Source organism: Cetorhinus maximus, chromosome 2, assembly GCF_964194155.1.
Source record: "Cetorhinus maximus chromosome 2, sCetMax3.hap1.1, whole genome shotgun sequence".
In the NCBI taxonomy this organism is placed as follows: domain Eukaryota; kingdom Metazoa; phylum Chordata; class Chondrichthyes; order Lamniformes; family Cetorhinidae; genus Cetorhinus; species Cetorhinus maximus.
Window position 1 is genome coordinate 49,977,378 of NC_135880.1, and position 15,788 is coordinate 49,993,165.

Consider the following 15,788-nt stretch of genomic DNA (forward strand, 5'->3'; position numbering starts at 1 on the left):
GGAAAGAGATGAGGAGAAATGTTTTCTGTCAGAGGGTTGTGAGTCTTTAGAACTCTCTTCTTCAAAAGGCAGTGGAAGCAGAGTCTTTGAATAGTTTTAAGGTAGATAGATTCTTGATAAGCAAGGGTGAAAGATTATCGGGGGTGGGTGGGAATGTGAAGTTGATCATCAGTAAGATCATCAGCCATGATCTTATTGAATGGCAGAGCAGGCTCGAAGGACCGAGTGGTCTACCCCTGTTCCTAATTTGTATGTTTGTATATTACAACTGGGACAAAGTATCAAAGAGCTGAGGCAGCCTTCTGTCCAGGGTGCCTGTCATGAAGAAATATTAATGTCTATAATGTAATTGGAAATTATTTTAAATTGGTCTTGTAGTAGGGTCTGTGTCTGTGTAGATGTGTCTGTGTGTGTCTTAATTAGATTAAAGCCAGCTAGCCTGGATGCTTTGATGTATGGTAGTTTTGAGATGTTAACATTCAAAGACTGGAGGTGAAATCTTGCACCTAGCTAGGAGACACTAAGCAATATGTTTATGTTACTAATAAAATTGGTACTATGAAAGGGGTTTTATTGTTAGAAGAAGTGGAGTTCAAAGGGCCTGGTGATACGAGAATTTACATTCAAAGGCTATGTATATACAGAAGAGTTTTGTGTGTCAAAGTTAGAGGCATGTGATATCTAAGTGCCTGTAAACCTACAACTGTCTGCAAAGGAAACAAATTGAAAGGAATCTCAATTTGAATTCTTAAGATAAAATGCGCTTTGACTGGTGTCTGTTTTAAGTCTATGGGTTATTGTTGCCTTGGTGAGGATTTTAGGAGTGATTAATTTGGGGATTTGTTTAATAGTTATTATGGTAGTAATTTACTGATTTGTATATGTTTAATACCTTGTAAAATTAATAAATGTTTAATTTGATTTATATAAAAAGAAATCTCTGACGGCTTGGTGGTTTCATTTCTGAATTCAGAGCTGCATCTCAAACATACCAATCGAAAATATAGGTTATGACAGCTGTTTAAAATTTCCATCTGGGAATTTAAATAACTCAGCCTTTACCAACTTCTGTGTCATAACAGTGCCTCAACACCCTCCCACCCCTTTGGTCTCCTAGGATCTGCTTCTGGGGTCAGCGGGCCCAACTCCATCCTGCACCCACCCTACACAGAGCTAAAATTGATGTGACAGGGCACTTTCAACCAAGGTGGATCTTCTGAGTCGGGAAATTTCCTGACGTGAGCTACCTGCCTAATTTGTGAAAACCCGCCCTAACAGTCTACCCAGAATCATCACAGATGATCTTGCAAACATCTTGCACCTTCTTCCCAGTAAATCAACCTGAGCCCTCTTTAACTTTTGGTAACCAAGCCACTCAAGCTTGTTGTCAGTCAGAATTCAGAACAGGTTACATGTCATTCCTCCATTTTACCTGAAAGTAAAGAGACCTAAAACATAACAATCTTCCCAACTTCATATTTATAACATAAAAGCAAAATACTGCTGATGCTGGAAATCTGGGTCATATGGACTTGAAACGTTAACTCTGTTTCTCTCTCCACAATTGCTGCTAGACCTGCTGAGTTTTTCCAGCATTTTCTGTTTTTATTTCAAATTTATAACAGTCTGACTGACATCATAGTCTGACTGACTGCACTGCAGGGCCTTGGCACACAATTATGATAATAGAATGATGAATCATTTTAGAATCATTATGTTATGGGTTTTCTGAAAAATAATCTATTACATTGGCAGTAATGTATGCTGAAGCAGATAATTATGTATTTTTCAAGTTCTTACAGGCTTCTTGCTATACATTCACTTTAGATTGGAAAAGTATGTTAAGGCTAAAGAAGAGTTGGAGCAAGACCTCTATTCACGTTTCATCTTGGTGCTAAATGAAAAAAAGGCCAAGATTCGAAGTCTGCAGGAAACTTTAAAGTGTGCCGATGCGCAAGCGGAATTCAAGAGTCAGAGCAGGTATTTGTTTAGGACTTGAGTTTTGTTACAATTGCATTCCATTTTGTTCAGTTAGTAGGGTAACAGCACCTTGTGTGCAGTATATACATAGCTACACAGCATCACTTTTTTTTTTACTTAATTGTAAAATCTTTCCTGAATAACATAAGTCTGAACAAAACTGTCTCTAATTGTCTTTAATTACTGAATGAGAATGGTAATTATATGTTAACCGTGAATGGCACTTGTCAGCCTTTTAACTAGGGTGCTGCTCTCTGACAACAACCTATAGCTGTAATTACATCCATAAAGCTAAGGGCAAAGAAATGCAACAGACATTATGTTATATATCCCAAATAGTTAAAGATACTTATTTTAGGAAGTAATTTGAATTAAGGATCATTGCAGGATAGTGCAATAATTTCTAATAAATTACAATGGGTATTATTTATTAAAAATGGTAGGTGGTTATTGCGATCCAGTGTAGAATATATTGAAAATGCCTATGCCGCCTGGTCCTTGAAGTTTTTCACGTTAAAATTATTCACAGTTCATCTGCAGCACCTATTAAGCCTCTAGGGATGGTATTTATCTGAAAGAGAAGGATGTCCTGTCATTGGGACTGAAAGTGGGACCCAACCCCATGTGGGTGGGTGGCAGGATCCTGGGTGGTATTTTACCAATGGTGGCCAATTAAGAAGTTGCCACCAGCGCCATCATCCAATTGAGGACAGTGGCCCACCTCCCAGAGCTGCTAGCTCATCCAGAGGGCCGGCAGCTCAGCAACACTACTGATGGAGGTGGCCATCACTAGAGGCTGTAGAAAGAAAAAGAGGGTACTTCCATGCTGAGGCACCCTGAAAGGCAAGGTTGTTTTTCTTTAACCTAGCTGGTGCAAGGCAGGCAGGTAGACCCTGCGATTGGCAGGATGCTGTGGCCAAGGGGACAGCCATTGCCACTGGGAGGGCCCTTTATGGGCCAGAGAGCAGTCATAAAGGAGGGCTCCCAACCCCCTCGAGGAACCCGCTGAGAGATTGCCAGGTTTTATTGGTAAAATCCTGTAGTGGCTGGAAGACATTTGACTCTGCTTCTGATGCCTTTCACTGCCATTTTCTGAGGCTTTCCTTCTCCCAGCCCATTGTCAGAGGGCTGGTAAAATCTAGCCTGAGGCTGAATTGTGATAGCGGTTTCTAATGTTATTAAGTTATGACACATTGTGCCTATGAACTAACATTACAGGCACGGCTCTGTTTATGATTTTCTGCTTTCTTTGAGCAGGCTAAGGGCACTAAGAACTGAAAAGGAAATTCAACGTGGCATAGTGTTTTCACTGAAAATGTTGACTTAAAATAGCTTTGTCCCAATTCATCACTGGGCACTGTTATATGTTGTGATTATACTGGGGCAGAACAATAATGATGCTTAATAAAATGCTTCTGTCAGGGCATCAAAACTCTCAAGCAATGATGAAGACAATTGATGAACACATGTTTTCTGTGGGAATTTTTTTTAGGACTATTGTTGCCACTAGCCAGGAAATGCCAGTACCTGAGGAAGATTTTGATTGCAGTACTGATGAAGAAAACAAAGGCCAAACCTCTGAAAATAGAATCTGGTCTCAACCTTCCCGGTCAACCTGTGGTAAGGAAATGTGCTCATATGGTGTCGAGAAAACAAAGACGATTATGAGTTTGGGCGGACTATAATCTGATTTGGGTTTTTATTAATAATTTCCTTGTGAACATAATTTAATTTCAAGAATTTGTCAACATGAATGGTTAGTGCGCAGCAATACAATCAATATTTAATCAACAACAAAAGAAACAAAGAAGGGGATACACTGGAAAATAAATATAAGAAGCAGTTTTCTGAGGCTTTTTCTTTGAGTAAATGTACTCTCTTGGGCTTGTCGGTTATTTTCTCTAAGTCCTCTTTATACGATATAGCCATCAATTTTTGCTTCATTGGAATAGCCATTACCTGACAATTGGTGCATTGTGAAAACAGTTGCTTTAAAAGCATTTATTCTTTGTGTGTGAAAAATTGTGCTTTTCAATTGAGATGCAACCAGTACTTTTATAATGACCATATTTTAAATTTTTAAAATTCTTTTCACGGGACATGGATGTCACTGTCTAGGCCAACATTTTTATTGCCCATCCCTAATTGCCCTTGAGAAGGTGGTGGCGAGCCACCTTCTTGAACCGCTGCAATGGGGAGGCGATGGCGTAGTGGTATTGTCACTGGACTAGTAATCCATAATCCCGGCACAGCAAATGGTGGAATTTGAATTCAATAAAAATCTGGAATTAAAAGTCTGATGATGACCATGAAACCATTGTCGATTGTTGTGAAAACCCATCTGGTTCACTCATGTCCTTTAGGGAAGGAAATCTGCCATCCTTACCCGGTCTGGCCTACACATGACTCCAGACCCACAGCAATGTGGTTGACTCTTAAGTGCCTTCTGAAATGGCCTAGCAAGCCACTCAGTCGTAACAAAACACTACAAATTCACAAAAAAGGAATGAAACCGGATGGACCACCTGGCACCAACCTAGGCACGGGAAACGACAACTGCAATCTCAGCTCTGTCAACCCTGCAAAGTCCTCCTTACTAACACCTGGGGGCTAGTGCCAAAATTGGGAAAGCTGTCTCACAGACTAGTCAAGCAACAGCCTGATATAGTCATCCTCATGGAATCAGATGATGTCTCAGACACCGCCATCACCATCCCTAGGTATGCCCTATCCCACCGGCAGGACAGGCCCAGCAGAGGTGGCGGCACAGTGGTATACAGTCAGGAGGGAGTTGCCCTGGGAGTCCTCAAAATCAACTCCGGACCCCATGAAGTCTCATGGCATCAGTTCAAACATGGGTAAGGTAACCTTGCTGATTACCACGTACCGCCCTCCCTCAACTGATCAGTGCTCCTCCATGTTGAATACCACTTGGAGGAAACATTGAGGGTGGCAAGGGTGCAGAATGTACTCTGAGTGGGGGACTTCAATGCCCATCACCAAGAGTGGTCAGTAGCACCACGACTGCCTGAGCTGGCCGAGTCCAAAATGACATAGCTGCTAGACTGAGTTTGCGGCAGGTGGTGAGGGAACCAACAAGAGGGAAAAACATACTTGACCTCATCCTCACCAACCCGCCTGCCGCAGGCCTGCCTGTCCATGACAGTATCGATAGGAGTGACCACCAGTCATTGTGGAGACAAAGTCCCACCTTCACATTGAGGATACCCTCCATTGTGTTGTGTGGCACTACCACTGTGTTAAATGGGATAGATTTCGAACAGATCTCACAACTCAAGAGGCGCTTGGGCCATCAGCAGCAGCAGAATTGTACTCGAACACAATCTGTAACCTCATGGCCCAGCATATCCCTCACTTGACCATTACCATCAAACCGGGGGATCAACCCTGGTTCAATGAAGAGTGCAGGGGGGCATGCCAGCAGCAGCACCAGGATACCTAAAAATGAGGTGTCAACCTGGTGAGGCTATAAAACAGGACTACTTGTGTGCCAAACAGCATAAGAAGTAAGTGATTGACAGAGCTAAGCGATCCCACAACCAACGTATCAGATCTAAGCTCTGCAATCCTGCCACATCCAGTCGTGAATGGTGGTGGACATTTAAACAACTCACTGGAGGAGGAGGCTCCACAAATATCCCATCAATGATGGAGGAGCCTAACACATCAGTGCAAAAGGTAAGGCTGAAGCATTTGCTACACTCTTCAGCCAGAAGTGCTGAGTGGATGAACCATCTCAGCCTCCTCTGGATGTCCCCAGCATCACAGATGCCAGCCTTCAGCCAATTCGATTCACTCCACGTGATATCAAGAAATGGCTGAAGGCACTGGATAGTGCAAAGTCTATGGGCTCTCACAATATTCTGGCAATAGTACTGAAGACTTGTGCTCCAGAACTTGCCGCACCCCTAGCCAAGCTACAACATGGGCATCTACCCGGCTATGTGGAAAATTGCTCAGGTATGTCCTGTACATAAAAAGCAGGACAAATCCAACCCAGCCAATTACCGCCCCATTAGTCTACTCTCGATCATCAGGAAAATAATGGCAGGGGTCATCAACAGTGCTATCGAGCGGCACTTGCTTAGCAATAACCTGCTCACTGATGCCCAGTTTGGGTTCGGCCAGGGCCACTCAGCTCCTGACCTCATTACAACCTTGGTTCAAACATGGACAAAAGAGCTGAACTCCCGAAGTGAGGTGAGAGTAACTGCACTTGACATCAAGGTTGCATTTGACAGAGTGTGGCATCAAGGAGTCTTAGTAAAACTGGAGTCAATGGGAATTGGGAAAAACTCTCCACTGGTTGGGGTCATACCTAGCACAAAAGAAGATGGCTGTGGTTGTCGGAGGTCGGTCATTTTAGCTCCAGGACATCACTGCAGGTGTTCCTAAGGTGGTGTCCTCAGCCTAACCATCTTCAGCTGCTTCATCAATGACCTTCCTTCTATCATAAGGTCAGAAGTGGGGATGTTCGCTGATGATTGCACAATATTGAGCACCATTCGCGACTCCTCAGACACTGAAGGAGTCCATGTCCAAATGCAGCAAGGTCTGGACAATATCCAGGCTTTGGCTGACAAGTGGCAAGTAACATTCCCACCACACAAGTGTCAGGCAATGACCATCTCCAACAAGAGAGAATCCAACAATCGCCCCTTGATGTTCAACGGCATTACCATCACCGAATCCCCCACCATCAACAATCTGGGGGTTACCATTGACCAGAAACTGAACTGGACTAGCCATATAAATACTGTGACTACAAGAGCAGGTCAGAGGCTAGGAATCGTGTGACAATTAACTCACCTGCTGACTCCCCAAAGCCTTTCCACAAGGCACAAGTCAGGAATGTGATGGAATACTCCTCACTTGCTGGATGAGTGCAGCTCCCACAACACTCAAGAAGCTTGACACCATCCAGGACAAAGCAGCCTCCTTGATTGGCATCACATCCACAAACATTCACTCACTCTGCCACCGATGCACAGTAGCAGCAGTGTGTACCATCTACAAGATGCACTGCAGAAATTCACCAAGGCTCCTTCGACAGCACCTTACAAACCCACAACCACTACCAAGAAGGACAAGGACAGCAGATAGATGTGAACACCACCACATGGAAGTTCCCCTCCAAGTCACTCACCATCCTAACTTGGGAATATATCGCCGTTCCTTCATTGTCGCTGAGTCAAAATCCTGGAACTCCCTTCTTAACAGCACTGTGGGTGTACCTGTACCAAATGGACTGCAGCGGTTCAGGAAGGCAACTCACCACCACCTTCTCAGGCAATAACTAATGGTCAATAAATGCTGGCCCAGCCAGCGAAGCCCACATCCCCTGAATTAATTTTTTAAAAAGTTGATGTGGTGTAGTTATACCCACAGTGCTGTTAGGGAGTGAGTTCCAGGAATTTGACCCAGCTACAGTGAAGGAATAGCACTGTAGTTCCAAGTCAGGATGCTGTGTGGCATGGAGGGAAACTTGCAGGTGTTCCCGTGCATCTGCTGCCCTTGTCCTTCTTGGTGGTGAAGTCGCGGGTTTGGAAGGTGTTGAGAAGGATCCTTGGTGAGTTGCTGCAGTACATCTAGTAGACAATACACTTGGCTGCCACTGTGCGTCGGTGATGGAGGGAGTGAATGTTGAAGGTGGTGGAGGGGCTGCCAATCATGCAGGCTGCTTTGTCCAGGATGGCATCAAGCTTCTTGAGTGTTGATGGAACTGCACTCATTCAGGCAAGTGGAGAGTATTCCATCACACTCCTGACTTGTGCCTTGTAGATAGTGGACAGGCTTTGGGAAGTCAGGAGATGAGTTACCCTCAGCACAATTCCCAACATCTGACCTGTGGCCATGGTATTTGTATGGCTCATCCAGTTCAGTTTCTGGTCAATGGTAAACCGCACAATGTTGATAGTGGGGATTCAGTGATGATAATTCCATTGAATGTCAAGGGTAGATGGTTGGATTCTCTCTTGTTGGAGATGGTCATTGTCTGGCATTTGTGTGGCGTGAATGTTACTTGCCATGTGAAGAATTTATATTGTGATTGCTATTTTAATGTGATTACACTTGGACAAAAGATTCAGTTCTGATCATGTAAGATCTATGCCTGATTATGGGACAAAATAAGTGGTTTCTTCCAGAAACCTAACAAGAAATGTAATTTCACTTGATTTTATTTATTAGCATAAAATCTAGTCAGCACAAAGGCAAACTTTGATGCATCCAATTATATAAGTGCAATATTCAAGATGCATAATTTGAAACCTATGCAAATGTATCATAAGTGAATGGAGATTTACATTAATGGTTTTGAAACTTTGTATGTGAGGACCCCTAAAAATACTGATATGTACCAAAGGATCACTGGCAAATACTGACACATCCCTGAAATTACAGTGAGTAACTAGGAGGGAAGCAGTACAGAAAATGTTTTATGTTTATACACAGCAACAAATAGAGAATAAAATCCAATTGCAGATAGAAATTGACTCCCTTATGGGTTCACCGGAATCCCCAATGACATCATTTTGAAAAGCTGTAATCCATATAAATCTTTATATAGGATTACATAGGATATACAGCACAGAAACAGGCCACTTGGCCAATCAGCCCATGTTGTTGTTTAAGCTCCACTCGTGCTCCCTCCTATCGTAACCATCCAATCCATGGTTGCCAAACATATGGGGGGGTGGAGACAACCTGCTGGGAGGCAACGGGGAGGGGGAAACTGCCTGCTGGTTGGGTGGGGGGGCAAAAGACAAACCCCCCAAAGATCTGCATGTGTGAATGAATGTGTGTGAGAGAGAGAGTGAATGAGTGTGTGTGTGAGAGAGAGAGTGAATGAGTGTGTGTGTGAGAGAGAGAGTGAATGAGTGTGTGTGAGAGAGTGAATGAGTGGTGTGAGAGAGTGAATGAGTGTGTGTGAGAGAGTGAATAAGTGTGTGTGAGAGTGAATGAGTGTGTGTGAGAGAGTGAATGAGTGTGTGTGAGAGAGTGAATGAGTGTGTGTGAGAGAGTGAATGAGTGTGTGTGAGAGAGTGAATGAGTGTGTGTGAGAGAGTGAATGAGTGTGTGTGAGAGAGTGAATGAGTGTGTGTGAGAGAGTGAATGAGTGTGTGTGAGAGAGTGAATGAGTGTGTGTGAGAGAGTGAATGAGTGTGTGTGAGAGAGTGAATAAGTGTGTGTGAGAGAGAATGAATGAGTGTGTGTGTGAGAGAGAATGAATGAGTGTGTGTGTGAGAGAGAATGAATGAGTGTGTGTGTGTGTGAGAGAGAGTGAATGAGTGTGTGTGTGTGAGATAGAGTGAATGAGTGTGTGAGAGAGAGTGAATGAGTGTGTGAGAGAGAGTGAGTGAGTGTGTGAGAGAGAGTGAGTGAGTGTGTGTGAGAGAGAGAGTGAATGAGTGTGTGTGTGAGAGTGTGAATGAGTGTGTGTGTGAGAGAGAGAGTGAATGAGTGTGTGTGTGAGAGAGAGAGTGAATGAGTGTGTGTGTGAGAGAGTGAATGAGTGTGTGTGTGAGAGAGTGAATGAGTGTGTGTGTGAGAGAGTGAATGAGTGTGTGTGTGAGAGAGTGAATGAGTGTGTGTGTGAGAGAGTGAATGAGTGTGTGTGTGAGAGAGTGTGAATGAGTGTGTGTGAGAGAGAGAGAGTGAATGAGTGTGTGTGTGAGAGAGAGAGTGAATGAGTGTGTGTGTGAGAGAGAGAGTGAATGAGTGTGTGTGTGAGAGAGAGAGTGAATGAGTGTGTGTGTGAGAGAGAGAGTGAATGAGTGTGTGTGTGAGAGAGAGAGAGTGAATGAGTGTGTGTGTGAGAGAGAGAGTGAATGAGTGTGTGTGAGAGTGAATGAGTGTGTGTGAGAGTGAATGAGTGTGTGTGAGAGTGAATGAGTGTGTGTGAGAGTGAATGAGTGTGTGTGAGAGTGAATGAGTGTGTGTGTGAGAGTGAATGAGTGTGTGTGTGAGAGAGAGAGTGAGAATGAGTGTGTGCATGAGAGAGTGTGAATGAGTGTGTGCATGAGAGAGTGTGAATGAGTGTGTGCATGAGAGAGTGTGAATGAGTGTGTGCATGAGAGAGATTGAATGAGTGTGTGTGAGAGAGTGAATGAGTGTGTGTGAGAGAGAGAATGAATGAGTGTGTGTGTGAGAGAGAGAGAGTGAATGAGTATGTGCGTGAGAGTGAATGAGTGTGTGCGTGAGAGTGAATGAGTGTGTGTGCGTGAGAGAGAGTGAATGAGTGTGTGTGTGAGAGAGTGAATGAGTGTGTGTGTGAGAGAGAGAGTGAATGAGTGTGTGTGTGTGAGAGTGTGAATGAGTGTGTGCATGAGAGAGTGTGAATGAGTGTGTGCATGAGAGAGTGTGAATGAGTGTGTGCATGAGAGAGATTGAATGAGTGTGTGTGAGAGAGTGAATGAGTGTGTGTGAGAGAGAGAATGAGTGTGTGTGAGAGAGAGAATGAATGAGTGTGTGTGTGAGAGAGTGAATGAGTATGTGTGAGAGAGAGTGAATGAGTATGTGCGTGAGAGTGAATGAGTGTGTGCGTGAGAGTGAATGAGTGTGTGTGCGTGAGAGAGAGTGAATGAGTGTGTGTGTGAGAGAGTGAATGAGTGTGTGTGTGAGAGAGAGAGTGAATGAGTGTGTGTGTGTGAGAGTGTGAATGAGTGTGTGCATGAGAGAGTGTGAATGAGTGTGTGCATGAGAGAGTGTGAATGAGTGTGTGCATGAGAGAGATTGAATGAGTGTGTGTGAGAGAGTGAATGAGTGTGTGTGAGAGAGAGAATGAATGAGTGTGTGTGTGAGAGAGAGAGAGTGAATGAGTGTGTGTGAGAGAGAGAGAGAGAGAGTGAGTGAGTGTGTGTGAGAGAGAGTGAATGAGTGTGTGTGAGAGAGAGAGTGAATGAGTGTGTGTGAGAGAGAGAGTGTGAATGAGTGTGTGAGAGAGAGAGAGAGAGTGAATGAGTGTGTGAGAGAGTGAATGAGTGTGTGAGAGAGTGAATGAGTATGTGTGAGAGAGTGTGAATGAGTGTGTGCGTGAGAGTGTGAATGAGTGTGTGCGTGAGAGAGAGTGAATGAGTGTGTGCGTGAGAGTGAATGAGTGTGTGTGCGTGAGAGTGAATGAGTGTGTGTGCGTGAGAGTGAATGAGTGTGTGTGCGTGTGAGTGAATGAGTGTGTGTGCGTGAGAGTGAATGAGTGTGTGTGCGTGAGAGTGAGTGAATGAGTGTGTGTGCGTGAGAGTGAGTGAATGAGTGTGTGTGCGTGAGAGTGAGTGAATGAGTGTGTGTGCGTGAGAGTGAGTGAATGAGTGTGTGCGTGAGAGAGAGTGAATGAGTGTGTGTGCGTGAGAGAGAGTGAATGAGTGTGTGCGTGAGAGAGAGTGAATGAGTGTGTGTATGAGAGAGTGAATGAGTGTGCGTGAGAGAGAGTGAATGAGTGTGCATGAGAGAGAGTGAATGAGTGTGCATGAGAGAGAGTGAATGAGTGTGCATGAGAGAGAGTGAATGAGTGTGCATGAGCGAGAGTGAATGAGTGTGCATGAGAGAGAGTGAATGAGTGTGCATGAGAGAGTGTGAATGAGTGTGTGCATGAGAGAGATTGAATGAGTGTGTGTGAGAGAGTGAATGAGTGTGTGTGAGAGAGAGAATGAATGAGTGTGTGTGTGAGAGAGAGAGTGAATGAGTGTGTGTGAGAGAGAGAGAGAGAGTGAGTGAGTGTGTGTGAGAGAGAGTGAATGAGTGTGTGTGAGAGAGAGAGAGTGAATGAGTGTGTGTGAGAGAGAGAGTGTGAATGAGTGTGTGAGAGAGAGAGAGTGTGAATGAGTGTGTGCATGAGAGAGATTGAATGAGTGTGTGTGAGAGAGTGAATGAGTGTGTGTGAGAGAGAGAATGAATGAGTGTGTATGTGAGAGAGAGAGAGTGAATGAGTGTGTGTGAGAGAGAGAGAGAGTGAGTGAGTGAGTGTGTGTGAGAGAGAGTGAATGAGTGTGTGTGAGAGAGAGAGAGTGAATGAGTGTGTGTGTGAGAGAGAGAGTGAATGAGTGTGTGTGTGAGAGAGTGAATGAGTGTGTGTGTGAGAGAGAGAGTGAGTGTGTGTGTGAGAGAGAGAGTGAATGAGTGTGTGTGAGAGAGAGAGAGTGAATGAGTGTGTGTGAGAGTGTGAATAAGTGTGTGTGAGAGTGAATGAGTGTGTGTGAGAGAGTGAATGGGTGTGTGTGAGAGAGTGAATGAGTGTGTGTGAGAGAGTGAATGAGTGTGTGTGAGAGAGTGAATGAGTGTGTGTGAGAGAGTGAATGAGTGTGTGTGAGAGAGTGAATGAGTGTGTGTGAGAGAGAGAGAGCCAATGAGTGTGTGTGAGAGAGAGAGAGTGAATGAGTGTGTGAGAGAGAGAGTGAATGAGTGTGTGAGAGAGAGAGTGAATGAGTGTGAGAGAGAGTGAATGAGTATGTGAGAGAGATTGAATGAGTGTGTGCGTGAGAGTGTGAATGAGTGTGTGCGTGAGAGAGAGTGAATGAGTGTGTGCGTGAGAGTGAATGAGTGTGTGTGCATGAGAGTGAATGAGTGTGTGTGCGTGAGTGAATGAGTGTGTGTGCGTGAGAGTGAATGAGTGTGTGTGCGTGAGAGTGAGTGAATGAGTGTGTGTGCGTGAGAGTGAATGAGTGTGTGTGCGTGAGAGTGAATGAGTGTGTGTGCGTGAGAGTGAATGAGTGTGTGTGAGAGAGAGAGAGTGAATGAGTGTGTGTGAGAGTGAATGAGTGTGTGTGAGAGTGAATGAGTGTGTGTGAGAGTGAATGAGTGTGTGTGAGAGTGAATGAGTGTGTGAGAGAGTGAATGAGTGTGTGTGAGAGTGAATGAGTGTGTGTGTGTGAGAGAGAGAGTGAATGAGTGTGTGTGTGTGTGAGAGAGTGTGAATGAGTGTGTGCATGAGAGAGTGAATGAGTGTGTGCATGAGAGAGTGTGAATGAGTGTGTGCATGAGAGAGTGTGAATGAGTGTGTGCATGAGAGAGTGTGAATGAGTGTGTGCATGAGAGAGAGTGAATGAGTGTGTGTGAGAGAGTGAATGAGTGTGTGTGAGAGAGACAATGAATGAGTGTGTGTGAGAGAGAGAGAGTGAATGAGTGTGTGTGAGAGAGAGAGAGAGAGAGTGAGTGAGTGTGTGTGAGAGAGTGAATGAGTGTGTGTGAGAGAGAGAGAATGAATGAGTGTGTGTGAGAGAGAGTGAGTATGTGTGAGAGTGAATGAGTGTGTGCATGAGAGTGTGAATGAGTGTATGTGTGAGAGAGAGTGAATGAGTGTGTGCGTGAGAGTGAATGAGTGTGTGCGTGAGAGTGAATGAGTGTGTGTGCGTGAGAGTGAATGAGTGTGTGTGCGTGAGAGTGAATGAGTGTGTGTGTGAGAGAGAGAGTGAATGAGTGTGTGTGTGTGAGAGTGTGAATGAGTGTGTGCATGAGAGAGTGTGAATGAGTGTGTGCATGAGAGAGTGTGAATGAGTGTGTGCATGAGAGAGAGTGAATGAGTGTGTGTGAGAGAGTGAATGAGTGTGTGTGAGAGAGTGAATGAGTGTGTGTGAGAGAGAGTGAATGAGTGTGTGTGAGAGAGAGAGAGTGAATGAGTGTGTGTGAGAGAGAGAGAGAGAGAGAGAGTGAATGAGTGTGTGAGAGAGTGAATGAGTATGTGTGAGAGAGAGTGAATGAGTGTGTGCGTGAGAGAGAGTGAATGAGTGTGTGCGTGAGAGTGAATGAGTGTGTGCGTGAGAGTGAATGAGTGTGTGTGCGTGAGAGTGAGTGAATGAGTGTGTGTGCGTGAGAGAGAGTGAATGAGTGTGTGCGTGAGAGAGAGTGAATGAGTGTGTGCGTGAGAGAGAGTGAATGAGTGTGCATGAGAGAGAGTGAATGAGGGTGCATGAGAGAGAGTGAATGAGTGTGCATGAGAGAGAGTGAATGAGTGTGCATGAGAGAGAGTGAATGAGTGTGTGCGTGAGAGAGAGCGTGAATGTGTGTGTGTGTGTGTGAGAGAGTGTGAATGTGTGTGAGAGAGAGAGAGTGAATGAGTGTGTGTGAGAGAGAGAGTGAATGAGTATATGAGAGAGAGAGTGAATGAGTGTGTGTGAGAGAGAGTGAATGAGTGTGTGTGAGAGAGAGTGAATGAGTGTGTGTGAGAGAGAGTGAATGAGTGTGTGTGAGAGAGAGTGAATGAGTGTGAGAGAGAGTGAATGAGTGTGAGAGAGAGTGAATGAGTGTGAGAGAGAGTGAATGAGTGTGAGAGAGAGTGAATGAGTGTGTGAGAGAGAGTGAATGAGTGTGTGAGAGAGAGTGAATGAGTGTGTGAGAGAGAGTGAATGAGTGTGTGTGAGAGAGAGAATGAATGAGTGTGTGTGTGTGTGAGAGAGAGTGAATGAGTGTGTGTGAGAGAGAGTGAATGAGTGTGTGTGAGAGAGAGAGAGTGAATGAGTGTGTGTGAGAGAGAGAGAGTGAATGAGTGTGTGTGAGAGAGAGAGAGTGAATGAGTGTGTGAGAGAGAGAGAGAGTGAATGAGTGTGTGAGAGAGTGAATGAGTATGTGTGAGAGAGAGTGAATGAGTGTGTGCGTGAGAGAGAGTGAATGAGTGTGTGCGTGAGAGTGAATGAGTGTGTGTGCGTGAGAGTGAATGAGTGTGTGTGCGTGAGTGAATGAGTGTGTGTACGTGAGAGTGAATGAGTGTGTGCGTGAGAGTGAGTGAATGAGTGTGTGTGCGTGAGAGAGAGTGAATGAGTGTGTGCGTGAGAGAGAGTGAATGAGTGTGTGCATGAGAGAGAGTGAATGAGTGTGTGCATGAGAGAGAGTGAATGAGTGTGCATGAGAGAGAGTGAATGAGTGTGCATGAGAGAGAGTGAATGAGTGTGCATGAGAGACAGTGAATGAGTGTGCATGAGAGAGAGTGAATGAGTGTGCATGAGAGAGAGTGAATGAGTGTGTGCGTGAGAGAGAGCGTGAATGTGTGTGTGTGTGTGTGTGTGTGTGAGAGAGTGTGAATGTGTGTGAGAGAGAGAGAGTGAATGAGTGTGCGTGAGAGAGAGAGTGAATGAGTGTATGAGAGAGAGAGTGAATGAGTGTGTGTGAGAGAGAGTGAATGAGTGTGTGCATGAGAGAGAGTGAATGAGTGTGCATGAGAGAGAGTGAATGAGTGTGCATGAGAGTGAATGAGTGTGCATGAGAGAGAGTGAATGAGTGTGCATGAGAGAGAGTGAATGAGTGTGCATGAGAGAGAGTGAATGAGTGTGCATGAGAGAGAGTGAATGAGTGTGCATGAGAGAGAGCATGAATGTGTGTGTGTGTGTGTGAGAGAGTGTGAATGTGTGTGAGAGAGAGAGAGTGAATGAGTGTGTGTGAGAGAGAGAGTGAATGAGTGTATGAGAGAGAGAGTGAATGAGTGTGTGTGAGAGAGAGAGTGAATGAGTGTGTGTGAGAGAGAGTGAATGAGTGTGTGTGAGAGAGAGTGAATGAGTGTGTGTGAGAGAGAGTGAATGAGTGTGAGTGAGAGAGAGTGAATGAGTGTGAGAGAGAGTGAATGAGTGTGAGAGAGAGTGAATGAGTGTGAGAGAGAGTGAATGAGTGTGTGAGAGAGAGTGAATGAGTGTGTGAGAGAGAGTGAATGAGTGTGTGAGAGAGAGTGAATGAGTGTGTGAGAGAGAGTGAATGAGTGTGTGAGAGAGAGTGTGAATGAGTGTGTGAGAGAGAGTGAATGAGTGTGTGAGAGAGAGTGAATGAGTGTGTGAGAGAGAGTGAATGAGTGTGAGAGTGAATGAGTGTAT

General features: G+C 44.7%; 1 protein-coding gene across 1 annotated transcript in view; it reads left to right on the top strand.

The window, feature by feature from the left end:
- xrcc4 (X-ray repair complementing defective repair in Chinese hamster cells 4) overlaps positions 1-15,788 on the top strand; it is a 543,146-nt gene that overhangs the window by 210,274 nt on the left and 317,084 nt on the right. Inside the window, exons 5-6 of the mRNA XM_078564644.1 lie at positions 1,828-1,980; positions 3,473-3,600. Of these exons, the coding sequence (XP_078420770.1) occupies positions 1,828-1,980; positions 3,473-3,600 (281 nt within the window). The remainder of the gene's footprint in view (positions 1-1,827; positions 1,981-3,472; positions 3,601-15,788) is intronic.